Source organism: Nematolebias whitei, chromosome 2 (assembly GCF_014905685.2).
Source record: "Nematolebias whitei isolate Nwh7 chromosome 2, NemWhi1, whole genome shotgun sequence".
Lineage (NCBI taxonomy): Eukaryota > Metazoa > Chordata > Actinopteri > Cyprinodontiformes > Rivulidae > Nematolebias > Nematolebias whitei.
Window position 1 is genome coordinate 5,270,989 of NC_056499.1, and position 26,766 is coordinate 5,297,754.

The 26,766-nt window shown below is 41.0% G+C and overlaps 1 protein-coding gene across 1 annotated transcript in view; it reads right to left on the minus strand.

Annotated features, from left to right (window-relative positions):
* Window positions 1-26,766, minus strand: part of zfhx3b (zinc finger homeobox 3b) — a 149,394-nt gene that overhangs the window by 77,112 nt on the left and 45,516 nt on the right. Inside the window, exons 2-4 of the mRNA XM_037689592.1 lie at window positions 12,347-14,866; window positions 11,611-12,190; window positions 8,972-9,465 (exon numbers count right to left, since the gene is read on the minus strand). Coding sequence (XP_037545520.1) covers window positions 8,972-9,465; window positions 11,611-12,190; window positions 12,347-14,851 — 3,579 coding nt within the window. The 5' untranslated portion in view covers window positions 14,852-14,866. The remainder of the gene's footprint in view (window positions 1-8,971; window positions 9,466-11,610; window positions 12,191-12,346; window positions 14,867-26,766) is intronic.

The following is a 26,766-nucleotide window of genomic DNA, read 5'->3' on the forward strand; positions in this document are numbered from 1 at the left end:
CCCCCCGCGATAAATGAGAGACCACTGTATTAGCATAGGTAAAAATGCACTTTATTTTTATCTCCAATTTGGATTACAGCATACAAATAAAAAAATGAAAATAATACACTGGCGTAAACAAAAACAAGTATTTAAGAACATTTCTTGAATTAAAAAAGTATCTTCTAACATTTTTGTGGTATTTGAAACTGGTTTGTCTACAACTTATCTGTTTGTTTAAAGTACACACTCTCTAAATTATTCACATAATAAATATTTTAAAACCAGATTCCAATCTGGACTTTATTTTCAATTTTTTGCTTGTCTTCATCTCTTGTTTTCTCCATCTCTTTTAATTCAAGAAATAAAGTCATAATGAGAAAACAAGGTGTCGAACAATCTTTTCCAGAGCTCCTAATAAAAACCCCATGGCACCCTGGGCCGCACCGTTTAATTACAAAAGGATGAAATCTCTTCTTTTACATCTGGAGAAAACATTTTCTCCATTACACAAGGAGATTTACAGCTCCCAGTGCTGGGCTCCAGCACGCAGCAATTAGGCAAAACATGGATGGACAACCATAGCCATAAAATTCAGGAAAAGATGGCCATTTTGTCTTGAAACAAGAGAAAAACCTCTGGGTTCTTCAATTTCAAATAAAAATTCTTGACCCGAGCAACATGGATGGCTGGGTTTGTTTTTTTCAATCTTTCTCTGCGGTCACAGAAGTTTAAAAGGACTTGCCACTTTGAACCACAGAATCTATCCATAGTAGACTGTTCACACAAGCTCCAAGACAGGGTTTAAAGTTTACATGTAAAAATACATAACACTATTTTTAATACTGCATTTAGCAACTGAAAGTTGCAAAAAGCTTGTTCATAGGTTTACAGAAATCAGTCAAGGGGACAAATGCATGCGTCTGTAAAAATTATCTGCTTCATGAAGAAAATTTTCCTGTGTGCTTATCCTCACAGCAAAAACTTTCTCCTTCCTTCTCACCTGTGTCTTTAGCCTATTTGATGTCCAACTACAGCTTCAATCAACATAAACCTTCAAACTGAGTAGTTTTGTGGCTTTGACCACTCAGAGACCATTAATCTGCCGGCTAAGTCACTGATGTATTGATGTTACAGAGCCGGTAAGCTTGCCTGCCTCACTTTCTCCATCATTACAGCTTAGGAGCTGCATACATTGAGAGAAGCCTGAACCAGGCTTCACCAGGGCAAAATCTACCTGCCAACTGCAACTGCTACCTTCTCATTAGTGGTGGACAAACTGTCAGATGACATGAGACTTAGTCAAGCTGCGCTGGCCAAGTCCATCCAGCCATCCATTTTCTTCAACTTATCTGGGGTCGGGTCGCAGGGGTAGCAGCCTAAGTAGGGAGGCCCAGACTTCCCTCTCCTCAGCCACTTGGGCCAGCTCCTCCAGGGAAAGCCCAAGGCGTTCCCAGGCCAGCTGATAAACATAGTCCCTCCAGCATGTCCTGGGTCTTCCTTCGGGTCTCCTCCCAGTGGGACGTGTCCGGAACACCTCACCAGGGAGGCGTCCAGGAGGCATTCTAACCAGATGTTCAAGCCACCTGAACTGGCTTCTCTCGATGTGGAGAAGCAGCGGCGCTACTCTGAATGACCGAGCTTCTCACCCTATCTCTAAGGGAGAGCCCAGACACCCTGCGGAGAAAACTCATTCGTCCCCTTGTATCCGTGATCTTTTTCTTTTGGTCACAACCCAAAGCACATGACCATAGAACGTAGATCGACTGGTAAATTGAGAGCTTCGCCTTTTGACTCAGCTTTTTCTTCACCATGACAGACCGGTACACCTATCTGCCTGTCGATCTCTTGCTCCATTTTTCCCCTATTTGTGTACAAGACCTCAAGGTACTTAAACTCCTCCACTTGGGGCAAGACCTTCTCCCCTACCCGGAGAAGGCACTCTACCCTTTTCCTCCGATTTGGAGGAACTGATCCTCATCTGGCCAAGTATTAAGTTTAAATCAACTCAAATATAAGTACAGTAGTATATCATGTATGAGAATATCAAGCAGATGCCAGAATTTCTTCTTAATACAAAAGTCTACATTAGAGCGATCAGAAGGCTCTATTGACCAGAACAAGCACAGACCTAAACAAACATGGCAAATGTGTAAAGATGGATTAATTAAAACAAATTATGTCTCACATTTTTTAGTGATTTGCTTAATATACTCAGCCTACATCACAGCTCTTTTGAAGTTTATCTTTCAAATACACTGCCTGGCCAAAAAAAAAGTCGCCACCAAAAAAAAAAAAAAAAAAGAGCTCACACACATTGGACCGCCTTTAGCTTTGATTACGGCATGCATTTGCTGTGGCATTGTTTCGATAAGCTTCTGCAATGTCACAAGTTCTATTTCCATCCAGTGTTGCATTAATTTTTCACCAATATCTTGCATCGATGACTAGGCACTAAGCATGAAGGGTGCATCACTTCACCTACCCCTCTTCTTACCCTGATGCGCCCATCACTCTGGAACAGGGTAAATATGGACTCAGACCACATGACCTTCTTCCATTGCTCTAGAGTCCAATCTTTATGCTCCCTAGCAAATCAAAGCCTTTTTTCGGGTTAGCCTCACTGATTAGTGGTTTTCTTAAGGCTACATAGCTGTTCAGTCCCAATTCCTTGAGTTCCCTTCACCATTGTGCGTGTGGAAATGCTCTTACTTTCACTATTAAACATAGCTCTGAGTGCTGCTGTTGTTCTTCTTCCATTTGATTTCACCAAACGTTTAAGTGATTGCCGATCATGATCAGTCAGGATTTTTTTCCAGCCACATTTCTTCCTTCAAGACAATGGGCCCCACTATCCTTCCAGTTTTTAATAATGCGTTGGGCAGTTCTTAACCCAATTTTAGTAGTTTCTGCAATCTCCTTAGATGTTTTCTCTGCTTGATGGCGGGGTCGGGGCTGGGTACTCGTGCCACCCTTGACGATATGCCCATATCAGAAACTGCCACTGCCAGAAATAAGAGCCAGATTGAAAAGAATCATATATGAGGTGTTTTTGAAGGTGAAATGGACAACATGTTCCTGGCATCTCAGCAGTGATTTTTTTGTGGGGGTTTTAACAAGAGGAAACCATGACTGATCCTGCATGTCTGTAATATCATCTTTACAAGGTAGAGGCAGGTAAGGCCATCGTGTAAGATTAGATACAGAGAGCCTGGAGTTGGTGCAGGAAGCATTTCCCAGATTCAATTTCCCCCTCAATAATGTCTACAACTCCAAAAGGAAAGAACTTCATTATTTTTTACTGTTTGTTAGAAGAACAATGATACTTGAACAGAGATGTGGATCTATTTTTTTAAGTGGCAGCTTTGTTAATTTAATTTAATTTAATGTTCTAACAAAAAAAACAAAAAAAAACGTTAGCGTGTTTTTGGTGGGGAAAAAACTCCTTTCTAATAAGACTATCAGCAAATACCTGGATATACTATAAATGTAATAAAAACATAAGTTAGCTAGGATTAAAAGAAAAGGTATTTTATTTTATTTTTTGCATGGTCAAATTAACAAAATATTGTTGATGTAAAGCATGTTTTTCCTTTTATTTGTGGATATGAAGAGGAAGAATTAAACCATAAGAGAAAAGATCATTTAACATGGCAGAGAAAATGTTTTATTTCTCCGGGGACTTCGGTTTCCTCCCACATACTAAAAACATGCATGTTAGGCTGACTGGTAACTCTAAATGTCCCTAGGTGTGAGTGAGAGAGTGAATGGTTGTTTGTCTCGTTTGTCTCGATGTGTCCCTGCAATGGACTGGAGATCTGTCCAGGTGTCCCCAACCTCTTGCACAGTGATGGTTTACACCAGTGACCCCCTGCAACCCGAAAAGGAAGCAGTGGGTAAAGATGATGGATGGATGTTCTTTGCAAATTTAGACAATCAAACATGGAGTCAGGAGAATATTAGGCACTTTAAATTGACCTATGCTTTCCCCCTTTTTTTTGCTTTCATTCATTGGACCTTTATTTGTCCCATTAAAACACAGAGTGGGGTCTTTGCACATATGGTCAGCACCAGCAGCAGCAACAGCTGTGTCGTAGGTGAAAGCCAGACCTAATGAGGGGCAGGAGCTTGAATAGTTGAGAAATTCTTGCACACAACCCTACTAGACCCCTTCATTCAAATGATGCATTTGCTTCTGATTTTTTTTAAAGATGTATGTCAATCATTTCTTTTTCCATCCATGACTAACTTACCCAGACTCATTTAATGATTGAAGTTATAGTTCAAACCTGAAGGTAACCACTAACACAAAGATGGCAACCAGGCTTCTGAATCATAGCAGTGAGGACTGTGGAGGCGTTACAGGTATACTGAATCAAGACCTTAAAATGATACATTTTGTGAGTCTTGTGGCATTTTAGATTACATGATTACTGTGAGCGTCCGCTTGTCCATCTCTGTGTGCATTCTCACGCTTGTGTATGTGAGGGGAGAGGATAGGCTGTCTCCCAGGATGTGCAGCTTACGCTTTATTAGAGCAGTAGTACCAGTAAATCAGAGCTCTGCTCTTCCTGGAACTGCTACAACCTTTCCCACTGAGCGCTATTACTGAACAATCATAGGCTAGCCATGATAATTAGCAGAGTATCTATCCATTCAACTCTCCTGCACCCTCCAACCTCTTTTCCTCTCTATCGCTCCATCTTTTTTCTATCCCTCCTCTTCTTAGAAATGTTTGCCGTTTGAGGGAGACAAGTCCCCCACTTGACATCACTTAGAGGACAAGCCACATTACCTATCATATTTTTCTTAAACATGTTGACAGTTTGTTAACGTTTGAGTCAGCATTGCAACATAAGAGGAAACTATTTTAGGCCTGAAAGTTAGGACATTTGGATAAGTTAAATATGAAATTCCAAACAAGACAAAACAAAACAAAAATAGTTGAAAAATGTGAAAATCCAATGATGAGCCATATGTTACCCAACAGGTGTTTGCCTGACAGAGCAGCTTGATTGGAAGGCATCCAAAATACACTTCAACTTTTTTGGTCACAAAGAATTTGGATTTCAACCAAGATCCATTTGTGATAGTTTGCTAACTACATTTAGCACAACAGCCCAAGATAATTGAGAGTGACTCTTGTTACTTTTGATCATTAATGGAGAGAGGTCATGGCTTGCATTCCAGAGTCTGAGAAGCCAGAACTTCTGCTGAGTAAGATCATCAGTGAACACCTAATTGTATTTTCATGTAACCACTAACCCCGTCTTTGATGTTGTGGCCTCTTTTCTCCAATCATGTGATGTGTTGTGATTGTTTGTTCTCTGCATAGCATAGACATTTTTTTAATTCTTGTTCTTTCGGACCGAGTTAAAAAGTAACACAAGAACAGCTGACTCTTTCCTGAATGATTGCCTATGGACAGAAAATGGGATCAAAGCAATGCTTCATTTTGTAAAGAACCAGCAGTGGATGTGACTGGGTGTCAATGACAAACAAGGGAAGATGAAAATATTTTACAGTTGGGTGTGCTCAATAAAGCAGGACCAGGGCACAGGAAGGGATGTCAGAACGTTTTTAGCTTAAGATTCCTTGTTTGATAGTGACGGCACTTTCTCCCCATCTTTCCATGGTCGACCTGCATCTGGAGTGGATTTTGTGCTCGCAGACACCAAGGAACATGATTACATTCGGCTAACTGCGCTCTAAACTGATTATGCATGTGCCAAGCTAATGGACTACATTTGCAAGAGGAAAAATAACATCCAATCAATCTCAATTACTGCCGATTGCACCGGCCCTCGAGACAAGGAAGGTAGCCAGCAAACCCCTCCTCCCTCGTGCTTTTTACTGTTTCCCCCAACTTTTCACTAGAAGCTGAGGCCCGTGGTCAGGCCTAGTTAGGCCTCATCCTTTTCGTCTTGTCAAACAAAACATTGTCTGGAATTTGACCACCCTCAAAATCAGAATCATGTGTCAATTTGGAAAATGCCTTTATTTAAGAGTATTCACAGTGGGGGCCTAAATACTTTAAAAACAAATTTCACAAACCAACAGAATATCTGCTTTTATGAAACAGGAAAAATATCAATCCTGATTTGCCAGAGCTACTGAAACCCGCCTTCCTTCCCCATTAGAAAAAAAAGAAGGTGAAAGTAAGCTTCAGAGCGGGGGGGGGGGGGCTGTTGGCAGAACACCATGCTCCTAAGGGGTGACTTTAGACTGAGTACAGTTTACTGGGGAGACAGCATCAGCCCCACTGTGTGGTGGTCCAGTGGTCAGGATGACTTACTGGATCATTCTGTGGTCTTTTAGAACATTCCAATACATGGGGTGGTGGGGGGGATATTTTTAGACAACCCTAATATGGGCTACATACCACAGACTCTCAAATTATCCCATCCAACTTAGCTCTCAGCTTAGTCCTTCTTTTTAATTCCAGTAATTACAGGTTCCCATTTATATGGAGCTGTGCACACAAACGGCCTGTTTAATGCAAACCAGTTTGATTTGGGTGAAGCGTCCCAAGCGTTGCCCACATCTTACAGCCAGTTTATGCTGAGTTGATGATTTATTTAACCCCACCCCCTCCCATCATTTTCAGGTTTCTATTTTTGTCCATGCATGTTGTACCAAGTAATTTACAGCAAAAGGTCGGCAATGTGGATTTTGCCTGTCAGTATCTCTACCAGGACTGTAAATCTGTAGAAGTAAGAAAACTGTGGCATTACCAAGAGAGATGCGAGTGCAGCTGAGAAGCCTCACCACCATGTACTTGTCACATTGGTAAGTCATAAACTACTTTAATGAGACTCTTGTCAACATCTGAGCATCGTTGATTTTGAGGAAGAGCTTAAAAGGCACTGCAGTGTTTTCTGGTTTAGAGAGCAGGTAAATTCTGGACAAATGCACACACTCTTAGTTGGAAAATCAATTGGTGTTAAAAATAGGGAACCATTTTAAGAGGCTTAAGTCATAAAAATTAGCATGCCTGGATGTGTTGTACATATTTAATCCCTAACAACCCGAACGCCAGTGCGACATGTGTCTTCTCTCTCACTCGCAAATAAAATAAAATAAAGAATAAATAGTTTTTTTTTTAAATTGCATAACGTAACATACTTTTTTATTTTTGCATTTAAGCTTCCACTAAGGGGAGGTTTGAGGGGCGACTGTGGCTGAGTGGTTAGAGCAGTCGTCTTCCATTAAGAAAGTTGGGGGTTTGATTCCACCAGCAGTCACATGTTGAAGTGTCCCTGGGCAAGACACTGAACTCCTCATTGCCTCCGATGTGTGTCCCATCGGTGTATAAATGTGATCTAAAGCACTGATTAGTCTTTGTTCAGATATAGTAAAGTGCTGTATGAATGTGTGTGTGGAGGTAAATGAGGGCACACATTGTGTTGTACAGAGCTTTGAGTGTCTTGATAAGATAGAAAAGTGCTATATAAATACAGTCCATTTACTATTTACGAGTATTTCATATAGAAAAAAAACAACAATATATTCAAGGAATCCTAACCCACAAGACAAAAGTTTCTCGCTTCAAAAGTAGCAAAGAGAAACACAAAATGCCTGAGCCCGTTTAGTTGGTCTTATGAGTGAACGTCATGGTTGTTCTTTTAAAAGCCAAAGCTAAGACAGGAAGACCAAAGAGAGTGAAACACACAATGGCAAAATAAATCAACACAGAACATTGCATATTGTTATTTTTACACAGCTACGAATTACGAGTGTCTTGGTGCAGACAATACACTGACAAGTCAAAAACACCTCTCCACTCCCGAGGTTACTTTTACCTTCTGCAACAGAAGCTCTCCATCATACAGCAAACCACAGTCAATTGATTTCTCTATTATACTGTTGTTTTTGTACAAAAGCTCTGTGGGCAGGAAACATGCTTGTCATGCCAGTGGCTATGCGAGCTCATTCATAATACTGAATACTTTTCAAATAAATGGGATTTTTGAGGAAGGTTTTAAATGACCATATCATCTTAGTGCTCCCTGGAACAGGAACACTGTGCTTGAAGCAGCACGTTTCCACATCTTTTAACTCTTCTTTTGTAAATTACACCAACACCACAAATCCTAAGCGATAGCTTTCCTATTTACTTTTTGGGGGATATACCGTACACGAGTAGTAAAGAGAACTCATAACAAATCAAGATTTTCTAAAGGCAATATTTTGTGTGTGTGTGTTCCGTTAGCTTACATCACATCTGTAGTGCAAGGGTTCATGTCTTGCTTGGTGTTTGTGTGTGTGCAGCTATGCCAGTCTAGGTTAAGCGCAGACTAGCCAAAGCCGCAGACATACAGGATAGGCACCTAAGTGGAATCAGGCCTGTTAGATTTATGGCCATTTGTTCGGAGAGTGTTCATCCACTGGCTATTATGGAATGATTAGAGGAGAAGGTGAAGCTCCAAGTCCAGCGAAAATCAATACGGCTGTCGAGAACAATTCAGCCCTTCCCGCTCAGAGGAGTATTAGCACCAAACCTCTGTCTCCTAACACTTCTTCATTCGTCTCCTAGTGATTTAGTCTGAAGCCTCCAAACCAGCTTGTACTGCCATGTTCTTCTCATGGCAGCAGCGAGCCCTGCTTGTATATGAACTCCACACAGCAAAACTATCACTATAAGCCTTTAAAAATAACCAGTTGTACAATGAGCACTGAATCATTCATTGAGTGTTGTGTGAAAATATTATGTTGGCAGGGGAGTTCAAATTATAAGATGTTTAAATTAATGACAATAAATCAGCCTGAATGACAGATTCATGCTAGTATTAGGCCAAAAGCAAATGAGTAATTTTGGCATTATGATTAATAAAAATATACATATAAATAAAAATAAACATCTACAATTGGCATGGTTTTATTGTGCATTCTGGTTTTCCTTTTTATACTTCTAAATGCAGAGTAAATTGTGATGCCCTGCCAATATAAGGCTAAGTGGTGTGTGTGATACGAGAACTGGTAAACCACTTACCTTATACAGTTTGAGGCTTGCCTCGTGGCGGGAATTGACAGTGTGCAGTCTCAGCTTCTCCAGACTGTTGGTGTAATAGTCACAGGCATTGCACTTCAGGTGCACTGGATTGCCAATAGCCACACATTTCAGACGCCATTCATTGCCTTTGCCCCCTTCTTTAATGTGGGCCACAAGCTGGTACTTCTGCACATGCTTGTCCGTTTTGCAGTGCAGCTGGAAGTTGGCCTTAAGCTGAGTGGTGTAGTGGCACAACTTGCACTGGTGAGAGTCCCCCACCACCGCACGCCACTCCTCCTCCGGCAAGCTGCGTTCAGCTCCCATATGCATGCCGAGCACATCCAGGTTGTCAGTGGTAAAGCGGTTGCACACTGCACACTGAAAGAGCTTCAGGGACGGATCTGTGGTTTGTGATAGACTTTCTCCTAGGGTCATCAGCTCCTCGGACACCAACTGCCCACTGCCAAGGCGCACATCCATAGGGATTTCTCCACCTACGAGCGAAACAAGAGGAGGAAAGGAATAGATAAAAGTATTTGGCAGAATGTTACCATGGCCCTAAAACTAGGCACATACTGTAGGACTACTGTAAAGGAAAACACTAAATCTTCTTTGTTCAATGTGTGTGTGTGTGCATGTGTGTGTGTGGCGGGAAGAGAGATGGGAATGCACATATGCTATGAAACTCACCATATATCTGATGTCTATTCAGTCTGTGAAGACTACCTTTAAAGACAAATGTTAAAAAAAATGAGGTAAGAGTTGGCACTTTTGCCTTTACTCGTTGTTCTTTAATCTTTCACTGTCCAGACTGAGCATGCAGGCTTGACCTGGCCTGGCTTTGCACTACATTAATTCCAGCAGTTCTTTTTTATTTATTGCTGCAGTAGGCAGGCTGGTCTTGGACTTTTCTCCATTACCTGGGCTTTTATAGCTAAAGAGTGAGCCCTTTGAGAAGTCCTATGAAATCACTCACAGAACCAGATATGCAGTCAGGGCTCCCTACGCTCACGCACACAAACACAGCAGTACACCTACATGCTCACACACTATCCTAGATCTGCACTGTTCTTCTGCACTATTCTTCATCTCACCCCTCCCATTCCTCCATGGATTCATGCTCCATAACTATACAGATTCATTGATTTACCATAAGGATTCTGCTTCCCAATAAATTTGGTTGTAGATCATTAGGCCAATGCTGTGAATCGAAGCACTGCACCTGTATTCACACAAGTTTTTCAATACTGAAATCACAACACAGAAAACTAATATACTGCATGTCAAACTATCCATATTTATATATTAATAGATATCTAGTACATCCACAAAATATGTTTTATAATTACTATGGGAATAAACTTTATTCCCAAAGGCTTTATTTTTAATGAACAACTGCGTTGACATGCTGTTGTACTGCAACACATAAGCAAGATAAAACATAAAATAAAACTACAGCACAAGTAACTAAAATACCCACACCCTCCCAATCCCTTCTCCTAATTCTCTTGGTCATCATCTCATTTCGACCTTTCAGTGCAGCAGCTGAGTCCTGGGACTGAGGATTACTGTGTTTAATACGTGTTTTAAGTCTTTGGCAATCCACAGAGATGACAAAACATAAGAGTTAACAAAAATGAAATCGCCACTTTAGCGGTTTATTTCCTAGAAATTAGAGACTCTGAGCAGATTTACAGGACCTTAACAACCATACTGTACAAACAATGTCAAAGTGTTTGACTAATGTTGGTTTATGACAGTTTTAAGCATTCTTTAAAGTGTTACCATGGACAATAGCACTGTATTTTATTAGCCCAGTATGTGTAATCATTGTCTTCCTTATAGTAAACTTATTGAAACTCACCTCACAAAAAAAAATTGCACAAGAGGGTAAAAGAGTTACTCACACCAATAAATTTGAATTTATGTCTTCGAACAGGAGACAGAAGACAAGTCTGTACAGAGTGTGACGTTATAACTAGTTTTCAAAAAAATCTGTATTTGATTACTATGGTGTCACACCTGTATTATTTGATCAAAAATAAAATTTATAGTTGCAATAGCTAAGTGTGGATGAATAAAGAACTGTTGAGATTCAGCACTTATAGAGGCAAAAAGAGGAGAACGCTAGGTTATGAATTTGTATTTGTATATATATATATATATATATATATATATATATGTGTGTGCGCTTTTACATTTTGCCGCACCGCCCAAGCGAAATGAACCAGTTTTGACCATTTAAGCGCATTTATTAGGGAAAAGTTAAACGGAGACACAACTTTGCTATAATGTCGAGCAAACAAATAATTGTTTATAAATGTTAATCTTGTTAAATTCTTGTTAAACTTCTCCCATGCGCACTCACGCAGCCGCCATTTAGCAGCCAATTGATGTTTGGCACATCAGCCCACATTTCCCAGGGGTTAGCGGTGATGCAAAATAAATCCGACTTATACGCCGAAGCGACTTATTTATGTTTTTTTTTTTTTTTCCATTTTACGCAACATTTTTGGACTGGTGCAACTTATATGCCAGAGCGACTTTTATGGTGGAAAATACGATATATATATGTATGTGATACAGTATGTATGTATAAATAAATTTAGGGACATTTCAAAATCAACAGGGTTGCTTACCAAGTGCAGGGGCCAGGGCAGCCATGCTGGGATCTAGGTGAAAGCTTCCCATTAAGAACTGGGCCTCGGGTCCTGATGGGTCTATCTTGAGGCCTGGTGGAAGGCTCAAGTTTTGAGTCAAATAATATTGGTAGAGCTCAGCTTCAGATGGCGAGGGCATGGCTCCCAATCCAAGTCGTCCATGCTGCATCTGAGTCACATTTTGCTGGAGGAGCATCATATTGTGCATGTGCTTCTCGCTGGTCATGTGTATGCGTAGATTCCGTGCCACATTTGTCTCATAGTCACAAACCTCACACCTCCAAGTAGGCTTGCTCTTTGGCTTGGTTGGTGAGGGTGCTCCACATGAAACAGACATATGGGGGGAGGCCTGTGTTGGATGGTGGTGTGGAGTGTGATGGCTACTGGCCTGGGTCACTGAGGGCACAGCCACTACTCCACCTGGTGTATGTCCAAAGACCTGCTCCTGCGAAGAACCAATGGAACCTCCGTTTTGCAGTGTCTGCATGTTGTTTAGGTGCTTATCCGACTGCATGTGGATACTTAGGTTGCCCTTTGTCGTAGTGGAGTAATTACACACCTAAAAAACAGCAACAAAAAAATTATTTAATTGCAACAGTTACAGAACCATGTTTTTAAATACTAATTAATATATTATATACATAGAAATGAATGCAAACAAAACATCTATACAACACTTAAAAATTGAGCATTGCCACATTTATTGACTACATACCTCACATCGAAAGGGCTTGTATCCGCATGTATAGCTTTCTCCACGAGCCAGACGAGGATGACTCTGGCCACTACTGCAGTAAGCACAGGACCCTCCAGAGTCTGGATGTTTCTCTTTCATATGAGCCTCTAATGTCTGCTGGTACTTATAATGCCAATTGCATTTGGGACACTTTAATGTCTTGCATGAGTTACGTGAATGCATCATGGTCATATGACCACCCAAGGAACGTGAGGAGCCCAAGACTGTATCACATTTAGGGCACTCTACCCCACTTCCTCCATTCCCACCAGTACCATGGTTTTGTGAACACTCACCCATTCCCGTTATGTCACAGGAGCCCCCTTGGAGGGGGAGGGAGTGACCATGAGATGAAGGGTGGAGGTGATGATGATGATGATGATGGTGCAGGTGGTGATGATGCAGAAGGGCTCCATTTTCCTCCTCTCCTTCTGCTGGGGAATCATTTGGTTCTGGAGCTGTGGCACTATCACGATTGGCACTTTCATCAGCAGCAGCATTGGAGGACAGAGGTGAACAGGAAGTGCCAGCATTGTCATCCTCACTCCTGACGGCAGCAGCCACAATTGCCATGGGAACAGTTGGTCCCTGACAGTTAAAGCTCAGGGGGAGTTCTGAGGTCCTCCCTCCACCATCTGCAGCTAAACCCTCTTCCTTGACAGAGGAGGAAATGGAAGCAAGGGCTTTGCTGTTATGTGTGGAACTGACTGCAGAGGTGCAGGCAGAAGGCTGGATAGTGCTACTAGGCATTAATAAAGGAGATTTGGAATTGCTTTGGTTTGAGAAAGCTGGTTCCCCCACCTCACACCCATCTCTGCTACTTGTACCACCACAGGCCACTGTGGCGCTTTCTGCCTCAACTTCATCTTCTTCTCCTAATAACAGTTCCTCCTCTTCTTCTGAACCCCCCAATTGGTTGGATATTTGAACATGGTGTTCATGTCCCTCAGTGTTCCCATCTTCTCCCTTGCATGAAAACTTTTTCCCTGCAGGCTCCTCTGTTCTCCCTCCTTGTTTGGACAGGGCACTGGAGTCTTTGGCAGAGCCTGAGGATGAGGTGAGAGTGGATGCTTTGGAAATGTTCAGCCCACCTAAAGAGAGGACTGAGCCAAGTGGAGTTTGCTGTTGCTGCTGCTTTTGCTGGAGGCCAGAGTTTGTGTCTTTGTTCATGAGAGTCTCACTGCCTCCACTACTGCTTCCAGGCTCCAGATGGACACCACTAAATGTGCCATAGAAGCTCTGCCCAGAGTTCATGGGGAGCAGAGTTGGTGGCAATGAACTGCTCTTATTTTTTGGTTCCAGGAAACTAATAAGGGGTTCTTTGTCCTTTCCAATGCCCTGAATGATAGCAGAGGCATGCTTGTCTCCTAATAGCTGTCGTTCGTCCTCACACAGTGTCATACGGTGATCATGGACGGCATGAGTGGCAAAAGAACGAGCATAGCCAAAGGACAGCTTGCAGAGAAAACACATTAGAATGGGTTTACCCTTGCCATAAAGAGCTAACCCATCAAATTTGGAAAAATCCACATTGTTGGGAACATCTTTGGATACACAGGACTTCTTGGCAGACCCATCGCTGTTTAGGTAATCCTTGTTGCTTTTGTGCCGCACATCGAAGACACGAAAACTGTGCAGGACAGGGCTGAGACCTGCCATTGTTGAGGTATTGGGAAAATCTTGGTCTGAATTACCAAACCACTTCCCAAAGGACGAGGCTATGTGGAAAGTGTTGATGATCTGTGGATAGACTGAAGATGACGTCCCAGCAGGTTCTCCCAGTTTACTCCCACTGGTGAGAGAATTTGTCGGAAGCAGGCCGGGTACCATACCTCCACTACTTTGGATCAACTGACTAAGGCTCTCCACAATATATGCTGAGCCATCTGGTTGATAGACTATCTCTCCAGCCAGGTTTTCTACATCGCTACTCTCCTCTTCCTCTTCCTCCTCTCCTTCCTCACTCCCACTCTCAGGTGATCCCTGCTGTTGTGTGGGTTGATGTCGCAAAAGAGTTGGCATACCCCCTCCACCTGATGCTATTGGCACCCCAGGAAATGGTTGGAGACTTGGAAAACAGCTGTCAATCTCCATTTCATCCAAGTCCTCAGATCCGTCCTCTTCTCCGCAGCTCACTCCCTCTTGCTCCACTTCCCCAAGACCCTCTCTTCTGGGATGTAGCTCCCCTAAAAGGGAGCTATCTCTGTGGGCCTGGGGTAATGTCAGTTTTGACTGCTCCTGGTGGGACTGTAGTTCTCTCACCCCGTCATGAGGTGCAATGGAGTTTTGGGGTTGAGACAGGTATGAAGCAGAGAGAGACAAAGCATCCAGAGAAGGAGCCTGATTGGTGCAAGTAACCTGTGAGCTTGAGTGATCGTTCCAGGACTGTGGTGCTTGCTGCTGCTGGGAGGAGCTGAGCCCATCCTCTGTCCCAGAAACCACGGGAGACTCACAGCTGTCCATGCTGATGCCTACATGAGGCATTCATCGCATCCAGGCCTGCAAAGATAAATATAAGAGGTTACTTTCTGTATTGTGGATATGTACACCAGCACACACAGCACTTATCATTAACCATGCCAAAGCTAGTGCCAAATGCTTATAGCTTCAAAATATTATTGTATCTAATGTGATTTTTTTTTTTTAAACATACCGGGGTACGTTTAAAAAAAAGGCTTGTGCTTGAAAGACCTAAAACTGAAAAACAAATATATGACGCACTGGATGACAGACAAAACTTTGAGACATAAGTGGAAGAAAGACGCCATGCTCATTACGCTAGATTAGGCACTTAAGCACAATACCTGAGACAAGCACTAATAAGCCAGCCACGATTCATCTTCATGTCATATCACGAAAATATCATCTTTCATCTTCACCTTCCAAACAACACTCTTAATCTTATATTCTGCAAATCCTACATTCATTTTTAATTAACTTTTAGTCTGACTAACTAAATAGATCAAATGCATTCCCTGTGAGATAATTAGATATTAAGAAGCCACCCGTCAGCACATCACACATTTACATAACTAGACGAAAAAGTGAAAATATACTGTTAAAAACTATCAAACAGTTTTATTGTTTTTACTCCAACTTAAATAGAACTCATGTAAGAAAAATATATCATGTTTGCAATATTGATATAGTTATCTAAGAACTTCAAGATGATCAATAAAAAACACACTTTTCTAGGAGCTAAAAACTATATAAGCTGGGACTTCATTGCAGCTGTGTTTAGATCTTTGCATCCAATAACCTCTACGCTTAGCCTACTTTCAAACACTCTAGTCATCATCTGTCTCCGAAATAATAAATGGGAGCTGAGCTTTCTGGAGCTGACCATGCCCCGAGCATCTGAGGCCCAACACAGGCTGCAATTTAGAGTGCAGAAGAGATAAAATGATAGCGCAAGATACTGCTGAGCTAATAATTTTATTAAAGGGATGCAGCCAACATTGATTAAAGGGGGCAATCGGGCTGAAGCCAATAACTCTGGGCTGCCCTTTAACCCACCAGTGCTGAATATTACATGAGTAAAGTTTCCCGGCACCAGCTCACTGCCATGTCCCAGTTGATTAGCACATTTACTGCTTGCACTTGATTTATTTACTTATTTTCTTAGAGATGCAAATTTTAGCTGTGATCAGAATGGAGGCTACACCCACAGCCTTACACGGAGGGAGAGCAGAGATTGATAATGTCTGTCTGCCTCTTCATGAATGTCTAATGAAACATACCTCCAGCACAAAATATCCGAGACCTCCTCAACCTACAACCTCTGCCTCTACAAATATAATGCACAACCTTTATAAACATGTGCTGATCAATTTTAGCCGTACAAAAGCTAACAGTAGTGTTTAAACGCAGATCAAATAAACAAGGCAAAATGTAAGCATGGTAAAACAATAGCAGTTATTGCAGATCAACAGTTTTCTAACAAAATAATGTGTAGAGAAAAGGATAAACTAAAAAGACAAGGTTGTCCTTTTGTTATAAAATCACACATATATTTATAGTAAAATAATTGATGTGATTGTTTTGTTTAACGCTAACTAACCTGAAAATCCCTTGACATACTCTTCATATGTCATGATGCGATATTGAAGACATATTACACTTTTGCTTATTAATACAATAGCTTTATACTTCCAGACATGATTTAAAACATGGCTGCCATATTGGGTGAGGAGTTGCCAGTTCTGCCAGTCTATGTATCATCTGCTCCATTAGTAAGAGGCTATGAGCTCAATAGCCATTTCACACAAATGGACAGAGGGCTGAAAGACTGAAGAAAGAAAATAAAAAAAAGCCACATCAAATACAGAGATTCTTTAAATTAACTAGCAAGGAAACAAAATTGGAAAATTAAATGGAAGAAATGCACACAATGAGAATTGACTTAAAGGACTGTCTCGGTGGAAAACATCTCCATGTGAGTGTGGAGTATTTCACCCTTCCTCTCATCTAACAGCTTGTTTCCAACAAACTGCAATAAGGCTTTTGACTGTAACTGATAACAGCTCATGTGCACAGCGAGCAATTTCATGTTCTAGTCAGCAATGAACCCCCCCCACCCCAATCGGTCTTGATGAGTGTGAACAATCTGAGTACAGAGTGGGTCCCTGTGCTAAGAGTATGCCTCCATCAATTCCTATTACAGGTCTAAGATACTAGAAGAAATTTGGGGTAGACAGAACAACACAGTGACTCTTGATCAGAGTTAGCTTGGAGTGTCCACAGCTCACAGAAAGCAGGATTGTCCTTTAAAATCAAGATGTTGTAATTCAATAACCTGCAGTGGTTACTGATGAGCAATGGGATTGTCTGGAGTCGGAAAGTCGCAGATGGGCCAACTGATATAAAACTGTTTGTCTCTTGGATGTCTGCCTGGCTCGGTGACACCTGTTTAAAGCAGGAAAAGCTTTAATCTCAGGGAGGCACTAAACAAGTACAGGAGACAGACAAAGAGGCGCAGTCGAAACAGAGGGGAAGTGGAGGAGGCCGGTTTCTCTGAGTGCTAACAGTGTTAATAACCACAAATCAAAATGAAGGCACAATCTGTTAAAGGTGACTATTACTGAACATTATTATGTACAGATGTGTTACCCAGCATGTATAAATAAACTGGTTTATGATATGCTGACAGTGGAACAAGTGATTAAGCCCTGACCCCTGGTGTTGTGTTGAGTTGTGTTTCTGAATGTGGGCCCTCTGAGTTGACAATAGGCAGGCTGTGTGCAGCCAAAACAAGCCTCAGCTGACAATATGAGATAACGACGAAGAAAAGAACGGATTCTTCAGCTGATCTAAGGCGGCGCATGCCGATGCAAAGATCCTGATGGTAGAATTCACACTCTGCTGCCAGATGACTTCAAACGCTCTGCCAGGGTTGTTTTGCTCTTTTTTCCTCTCTCTCCTTTTGAAAAAAGTGATGCCATACTCCACAACCTCCCTCTACAGATGAGGTTAAACCTTTTGTAAAGACCTTGGTTATAATGGACAACATTACGAAGAGAGCATGCATGTCGAAATGCAAAATGATAAAAATAATTTATGTTTTAATTTACGTGTTTATCACATCACATTTATCTGAGGCCATGGTCCTCAACCGGAAAAGGGTGGATTGCTCTCTTCAGGTCGAGGGTGAGGTTCTGCCTCAAGTGGAGGAGTTCAAGTATCTCTGGGTTTTGTTCACGAGTGAGGGAAGAATGGAGCGTGAGATTGACAGAGATTGGAGCAGCATCTGCAGTATTGCAGACTCTGTGCTGGTCTGTTGTGGTGAAGAGAGAGCTGAGCTATAAGGCAAAGCTCTCTGTTTACCGGTCAGTCTATGTTCCTAACCTCACCTCTGGTCATGAGCTCTGGGTAGTGACCGAAAGAATGAGATCACAGATACAGGCAATTGAAAGGAGTTTTCTCCGCAGGGTAGCTGGACTCTCCCTTAGAGATAGGGTGAGAAGTTCAGTTATTCGGGACAGACTCGGAGTAGAAACGCTACTCCTCCACGTCGAGAGAGCCAGTTGAGGTGGTTCGGGCATCTGGTAAGAATGCTCCCTGGGCGCCTCCTTAGAGAGGTGCTTCAGGCATGTCCAACTGGGAGGAGACCCCGGGGAAGACCCAGGACATGCTGGAGACATGTCTCTCAGGTGGCCTGGGAAAGCCTTGGAATCCTCCCAGAAGAGCTGGAAGAGGTGGCTGTGGAAAGAGATGTCTGGGCCTCCCTGTTCAAGCTGCTGCCCCCCGCGACCCGACTTCGGAATAAGCGGAAGAAAATGGATGGATGGATAGATTTGATTTAGCAGTTAACCAAGTGGGGACATAAATGAGAAAAGAAACATCTGATTGTAGGCGTGCTTGCCTTCAGATGACTTTGCACTTCAGAATGTCAGAAGGGAATGAAATCGGACTCAAATCACAGAAACTATAAGAAGGATGTGGCCCCAATTCTTACTCCAGTTCATGTACATGTAAGCAGGAAGTTGATCTAAAAACAGTAAAATGTAAAAAGAACCTTAAGAACCTCTAACACAATTGTTCCTCACTGATGTAGCATGTCTGTGTCTGGTCTCTGAGCCATCCCAAAGCTTGGCCAGCCACCGCAGGGTAAGGGGCGCTTATTGGAAAATCAATGGTGTGCGCGCTAAGCAAGTTACAGGAAGATGTGGGAAGGAAGGGTTCTTATTGATAAAGCAGGGGAAGGCTTTTGATGTTGCACTAGGGACATGCTCATTGACGGGGGAACCATTGTAGTCCTCAGGCAGAGTGAAGTCCGGGTTTATCTGTGAGGTTTGTTCCAACTAATCACCAATAAAGACATGCATGCATTGCACTCTTTAACATAAGCACACTTTAGTGCCTAAGGAGGCTCAGTAAATACAATGAAGAGCTCACAAAATAAAATAAAAAACTGTTCCTAACAAGTGTTTTTATTTGTCCTTTTCATCTTTAAGTTATTTTTCTAGCCTATTCTGGATATCAAGACTTGATACTGTGGCACATATTCACTGTTGAGTGCACAAATGTAGTCCCAAATGGACTAAGTCGTGTCTCGAGTGATGGACTCGAAAAATAAAGCATAACAGCATTTTATTCTACATAAAACACAAAATTAATATTTTACAGAAAAATAAATTCATCTGCAGGGGGAGACAAAAAAGTTATTTGTCACAAGGTCACAATCAGAGTTGAGTTTAAAAATTAAAATGAAGAAACTGTCAAAATTATATAATATATTTATGGTATAGGTGCGTGTACGTCATTCCCACCACTGTGCTTGTTAAAATTATCCATACACATTGTTTATTACTGTGTTCTGAATATATTCACTCTGTTGTTCTGCTAATGCAGACATGAGGATGCTCCGTCTGCAGGAGGCAAAAAGTCACCTCAGGTCGATGGCACTCAGCCTGTAAACAGGGCTTCCCGTAAAATCAATGATCTTCAGTGGGAGCTATCAGTCTGTGGAACAGAAATAGCTAACACTGTGTTGAGTGTGAGGCATGTGTGTTTACATGTGCATGTACAGGAGGCTGCTCACTGGCCAAATAACACTTTTTTTTTGCTGCATCACTTTCCTTCGCTGCCAATAAACTTAAAACAAAATCTCAAACACATTTTTAATTGATTACACTATCAAATTGTGATTGTTTAATTCATCGTATTGGATGAAAATAAAGTTACACAAGAGAAAGCAGTAGTGAAATGGTATAGAACTGCAAGTAGCTCATATTCATGAGATAGTCTGACTCAACAGTCAAGATCAGAGGACATCTAACATCCAATGCCCTGCAGAATTGATACTGCACTAAAGTATTTCCCTAGTTTTAGAGGGTGTGAAAGAAACAGCGTGCTGGTGTAATTAGAAGTAGTTAATTAGCTTTGGGTTAATTACAAGCTTCTGCCAAGCAATGGTGAAAGACCTGGTGGGGTGGCAAAGCAGAGAGAAGCTGTGAAAACACAGCAGGAAGCTCCCCGTCTCCCACCAATTAGCAAACAGCACGACAGTGGGGGTGTCTCTGGCACACTTCAAGTCTAAATGTAAAAAAAAAAAAAAAATCTCTAATATAAAAAATAAATAAATAAATAAATAAGAGAAGGTAAAAGCTGTGCTGTGTAAGAATGTTTTATTACTCTTTCCTTTACAACAAACAAAAAATATCTGAACCAAACTTGTTTTTCAATAATCTAGAGTCAGATTTTACACAAAAAAATACATTCACGTATTAGAACATTAAAAAATACAAAAAGGACAAAAAGGACTGAATGTTTCTGCTACAAAACATTTTTTTTTTGCTGTTGCAGTTTTTCCAGTGTTTGAGTTTCCTTTTTTCCTGTCTGGTGTGATTTGTTTAGGAAGCTTTGGAATTTACATGCACAAAAATTATATTTGGAATTAAAGCATTGATGTAAAATAAAATAAAAAAGAACTTCTGGGCTCAAAGTAGCGTTCACCTGCAGGTAACCCAGTCCTCGGAGCACAAGTTTACATTCACACACTGTAGGATGTCTGTAAAATTGCAAGAGTGGAAGAGACTTCCAGATACTTATCAGTTAGGTTAGATACACATCCTCTACTTCTGCTTAATTTCAGACCAACAGACATGTTGAATGATTCGGAATGGTTTGATGTAAAGTCTCACATCATTTACCGTGAAGCTCAGTGTGAAATCCATGTAGGCTGAGGGGCCAGTCTCACATTTATCTGTCTGGGACTGTGAATATATACATTTTCCTTAATTAAGAAAAGAACTGTAATACCATATTTTCCACCGTACACGTTGCACCACCATATTCATTCAACCTATATTTAGACAGGTTAATCCCATTGAGCCTCGAGGACTCATTTACAAGAGAGACCTGATTTCAACAAAGAATGATGACAACAATGGACAACAGCGACAACAATAAACAATTATAAAAAGTCATACTGCAGTTTTGTTTTATATTTTTTTATAACAAATAGGATGGCTAAAAGAAAAAGGTAACAAAAAAACTGCTAGATTCTAAGGCAAATGTAGAAAACTAAAAACAGGAACATGTCAGCATTGGTCCCTGCCAGGAGTCCAACAGATTCTTAAAGCCACTTAGAGAGGTCAAGGTCGAGAGCTTCAAATCTTTTTACAAGATATTCCAGGAAACAGGAGCAGAGTAGGAGAAGGCCATTTTGTCTAGTTCAGTCCACACTGAGGGAACACTGCAGGTAATAATGTCCTGAGAGCGCACGCTGTAGCTGCACTCACGCAGAGACATGTAGGAGGAGATGTATGAAGGCAGCAGACCAAGAAGTGATTTAAAAATGAAAATGTGGGAGAGTCTGCGTGAAGTTAATGATGTCCAGTTAACCAGTGAATACTGGGTGCAGTGGTGGGTACAATAATCACAGCCAGTTATGAATCTTAGTGCACCATGATAGACAGCATCCAACATCTGCAGGGTTCTTGTAGGAGCGTTCATGTAAATAATGTCACCGTAATCAATGGAGGGAAGGAAAGTCACAGATACAAGGCGTTTTCTAGCATTCAGGGTTAGACAGGGTCTGTTTCTGAAAAAGAAACCCAGTTTAACTTTCAGTTTCTTTACCAAGTTTTCCACATGGAGCTTAAAAGAGAGATGTGAATCGACCAAGATACCCAGATATTTATAGGAATCAACAAACTCAACCGGGACACCATTTGAGGATAAAATCGGAGGAAGAACTGCTGGGACCAACTTCCTATTTGAAAAGAGCATCCCTTTGGTTTTGTCGGCATTTAGGACAAGTTTGAGGCGGAACAAATCTGTCTGGATGTAGCTGAATGCAGATTTCAAAAGCTGGAAAGCCTTAGCAACAGTTTTAGCTCGACAATAAACAACTGTGTCGTCAGCATAGAAATGTATGGATGCATTAGGGATGTTTTTACCTACATTATGTATGTAGATTGTAAAGAGGGTGGGTCCTAAGACTGAGCCTTGTGGTGCACCATTGTTGATTGTTAAATAACTGGAGGAAGTACCATTATGTTGAACACATTGCTTACGGTCTGAGAGATAGTTAGAGAACCAACCAATGGTGTGTTCTGCGAAACCAATTTCTGAGAGTTTATGACACAAGATGCTATGATCCACAGTGTCAAAAGCTTTTACTTAACTTTTACTTGATAAATACACTTCAATGGTCTAATTAGCTGCACTTCACTGGGGTGGCACAGCAAAATGAAGCTGATTTGATTTTTGCTCCAGGCGAGCTGGAGGAAGGTGAAAGTCTATGTCAAGTCAATTGTGTCATTAATAGCCACTTTTACCTATTACATGACACAACGGCATGCCATACACTGCCATCTAGCTGCTAAAAATTGTAGTGTTCAATATTTTCAATGTCAGAATGAATAAAACTGTCATATCTCAGCCAAAAATTAGTTTATAAATATGGAAAAAAATAAATAAATAAGTTGCTTAGGTGTATAAGTTGCAGGGCATGTAAATTATGAAAAAAAAACCTGCAAATTATAGGCTGCAAAATACAGTAATCCAATGAAAGCATCAGCAGATAGCAGCATCCAACTGCACCTCTGTGATCTTTTCACATTAAAAGGATAAAAAGATGTAAGACTGAGAAATATAGACTGAGAAATGGAGATATGGAGCGAGACAGAAAGCCGAGAAGCTGAAGATGCACGTCCAATGAAAGGTCAGGGACAGGGGAAATATGTGCTGATCAAATTCTTTGTGCCCCAAGACCTTCATTTCTACTAATTATCAAATCTGCCCCTATTTATATCTGCGGGAAGCAGACGTTCTCTCCAGAGAGGATGGAAGTGAAATCTGCTAACTGCAGTGCTTTCAGAACTCTTGGACTCATTTCATTTTTTTTTTTTTCATTGTAACTGTAAGAGTGTTACTATTAGAAAGAATAAGGACTGAACACAGTGTTCAGAAGAATGTAAGCCTGAGCAGGCTCCCTTGTTGTTATACCCCTTTGCCAAAGGTGGATAACTCATTTGAGCCATTTTATAAAATGAAAAATCTCTTGGTTTTAAACAGACACATTCATTTGCACATACACACCTTCCTGCATCATTTCAGTTTAGGTTAGACAACCACAATCTCAATTGCTAAATTGATCAATACCACTGAAATATTAACCCTTAAGAAGCCACAATATTGACTGAACATATGGTGTTAAAACGGTTTATCATCACAATTGTGGGCTTTATGTAAATGTTTTGGAGAACCCATCAGTTTCCCTTCTTCAATAAGCTTTAGTTAAAATGTACAGTTTTGTGGAAGTGTTTAGAACAAATAATGTCTTACCAGTTGCAGAGAGCTTTTTAAATAGTCCCAATGTAATAAAATTAGAATTAAATTCTAACTGGATTGACATGCAGCTGGTCAGAGCAGAGCCACGACCGAAGTGAATTGTTGTTGTCAGAATCAAAAGTTTTCATATATCATCATTATAATCACCTTTATTAAAGACACAAGTAGGTCCATATGAAAAAAAAATGCAAATAAATAATATAAAAAAAAGATAAAAATCACAAGTGTAAGTCACAGATTTACAAAAAGGCTAAAACGCCAGTGGTTCCACATTCTGGATTTAAACCTGACTGAGCAAGTTTAAAATATGTATTTCCAGAGGCACTCCATGCTGCAATGGCAGGGCTAAAGCTAGCTGCTAGCTGCTGCTGGTATTTATGCTTGCAAATATTTATTAAACTTTATGCAAATACATGTGTAATGTAAAATGTATGAAAAGGTTTTTAAAACATTGTCCCATTTGCCCACCATTTCATTTGTGTGATTGGGGGTACAGAAGATGGATGGATGGATGGATGGATGGATGGATGGATGGAAGCATGGATGGATGGATGGAAGCATGGATGGATGGAAGCATGGATGGATGGAAGCATGGATGGATGGGATTGGTTAAATCTACAGCAATTCACTTTCATATTGGCTCAGCTCATGCTAACTGTTAGCTTGTCAATTTGTAACAATTTGCGATGGTAGGTTAACTGCAGGGAGTAGAATACTGGCTGACACAATTTTTAAAAAGTGTTTCAATTACTAACATGGTAACAGGACTAAGACAGAACCAAACAAACATAAGGAACAGGACTTGCATATGTATCAACCTTTATTTAATCAGGCAAATCCCACTGAGCTCACAAATCTCTTTAGCAAGGGAGGCCTGGGCCTCAAGGCAGTCTAACATGCATGTTTTTGGTCTGTGGGAGGAAACTGGAGTACCCGGAGAAAACCCATGCAAGCACAAGAAGAGCATGCAAACTACACCCAGAAAGACCAGATCCAACTGGGGATTGAACCCTTCTTGCTGTGAGGCAACAGTACTAACCACTGAGCTGTTCTGCTGCCATAAGGATCTGACAGTGAATTAGTAAAACCAGGGAGCTGTGTGACTAACAAGTGAGAACAGGTGTGTTGATTAGCTGATGAACAAGCATACGGACTTGATAATTGGTGAAGCCAAGGAAACACATGGACAAACAAAAAAAAAAAACCAATAACAACAACAACAAAATATGCCAGGCTAAACAAATATTGGTTATAGATAAAAAGTAATGGCAGAAATAAATTTGAATCTGGGCAACACAAGACGAGCAAAAGCTATGTTGCCTAAAACATGAAGTCCTGAGGTGACAAAAAGAGGCGTCACTACCACCCCCTCAACAGAAGGTAATGAGTATTATACGGTGGCCCTGAGGTGTAAATGAACAACATTTGAAAAAACACAACAAAAACACAACATTTGAAAAAAAAAAAAAAACAGAATTACAATAAGCCAAAGCGGAAGTGGCCAAAGTGGAAATAACCAAAATGGAAGTGGCCGGAATCACATTAGAAAAAGTGGAATTACATTTGAAAAAACTGAATCATTCAAAAATTATACAATTTCAGTTTTTTCAAACGTGATTTCGTGTTGTTCAAAGTGATTCCGGCAACATCCATTTTGGCCACTTCTGCTTTGGATTAATATAATTCTGTTTTTTCAAATGTTCATTTACAACTTAGGGCCACCATAGTATTGTCTCTACTGAGCAAGAAAGGAGCGCCTTTAAAGCTTCGCCATCCACTCAGATACAACTTAGGGCTTGGGAAGCTGTTCTAAGGAACCCTAAAAGACACGACAAAAGGTGTAGAAACTGTTTGAGGATCATGCCGTGACAGACAGATTGGGGACATGGATAACGTCTATAATATTGAGCCTTAGAACGTAATCTGGAAAACAAATACCTCAGTAATGACCTGGTCCTGCACCTGGTAAAACACAGGCTTCACAGGCACCTGGAATTAGGCAAATATGCATTACTGAGAACTCTTAAAGGGACAGACTGTATGAATGCAAAGGAGAATTTTAGACGTACAGTAATTAGTACATATCCTGTGAAAAGTGAAATGTAAAACTGAGGAAGAGAATCCCAATATGTTAAATAAATTTAGAGTCAGAAATAGATATTAAAGATCTAAGCTGGCAAACACAGCAGAAGTAGGTGGAGTGAGTTAGGGGCAGTGTTCGGTTAAGTGTGTAAACCTGAGTAGGGTGATAAGATCCCTTTTAAAAGGCATGCGAAGGCCAAATGACCAGGAAACTTGAGTAATGTGGGTGAAAGCTGTCTGGAGTGAGAGCAGAGAGGAGGGAAGTCATGCAGTGTTATGTGTGGAAAATGGAAACTATCTCTTTTACGCACCTCATACTAAGGACCAATGAAGTCCCATCCACATGAGTTTGTGTGGGCGCATATCACATCATGAGTACATATCCAGAGACATACACATACAACACACAAACATAAAACCTGAACTAGAGAGTGTCCCTGTGAAACCATTTTGTAAAAGTTATTTTTCTGCAGAAAAAAAAGAAAAATCATGCAAGTCTAATTCCAGAGTATGATATCCTGGATAAATAATTAGAGGGTTGCTTTGAAGACCTTGTGCAGCTGAACCATTCACTCCACACATTTGCTAAAGTCATTAATGACAAATATTTTAAAAAGGAAAAAAAGAAAAGTCTTTTTAGTACTTTTTTATATGAAGCCTGTCTAAAATTCCCATCTGCAAAGATAAAGCACTAAAACTTGAAAAGAACAGCTTCCTTTTCAAACAACAAACATAATCTGGATGTTTGCATTGCAGCATCCCTCTGCTAGAAAATGTAACTTTACAGAGCGTAAGAAAAACAATACGTTGTGACCACAACAGCCAGTATTTCCATCCATCCATCCATCCATCCATCCATCCATCCATCCATCCATCCATCATCTTTATCCGCTTCTTCCTTTTTGGGTCATAGGGGTCACTGGTGCCCATGTCCAGCCATCACTGTGTGAGGCGGGGTACTCCCTGGACAGTTCTCCAGTCCATCACAGGGACACCTGGACAGGTCTCCAGTCCATCAC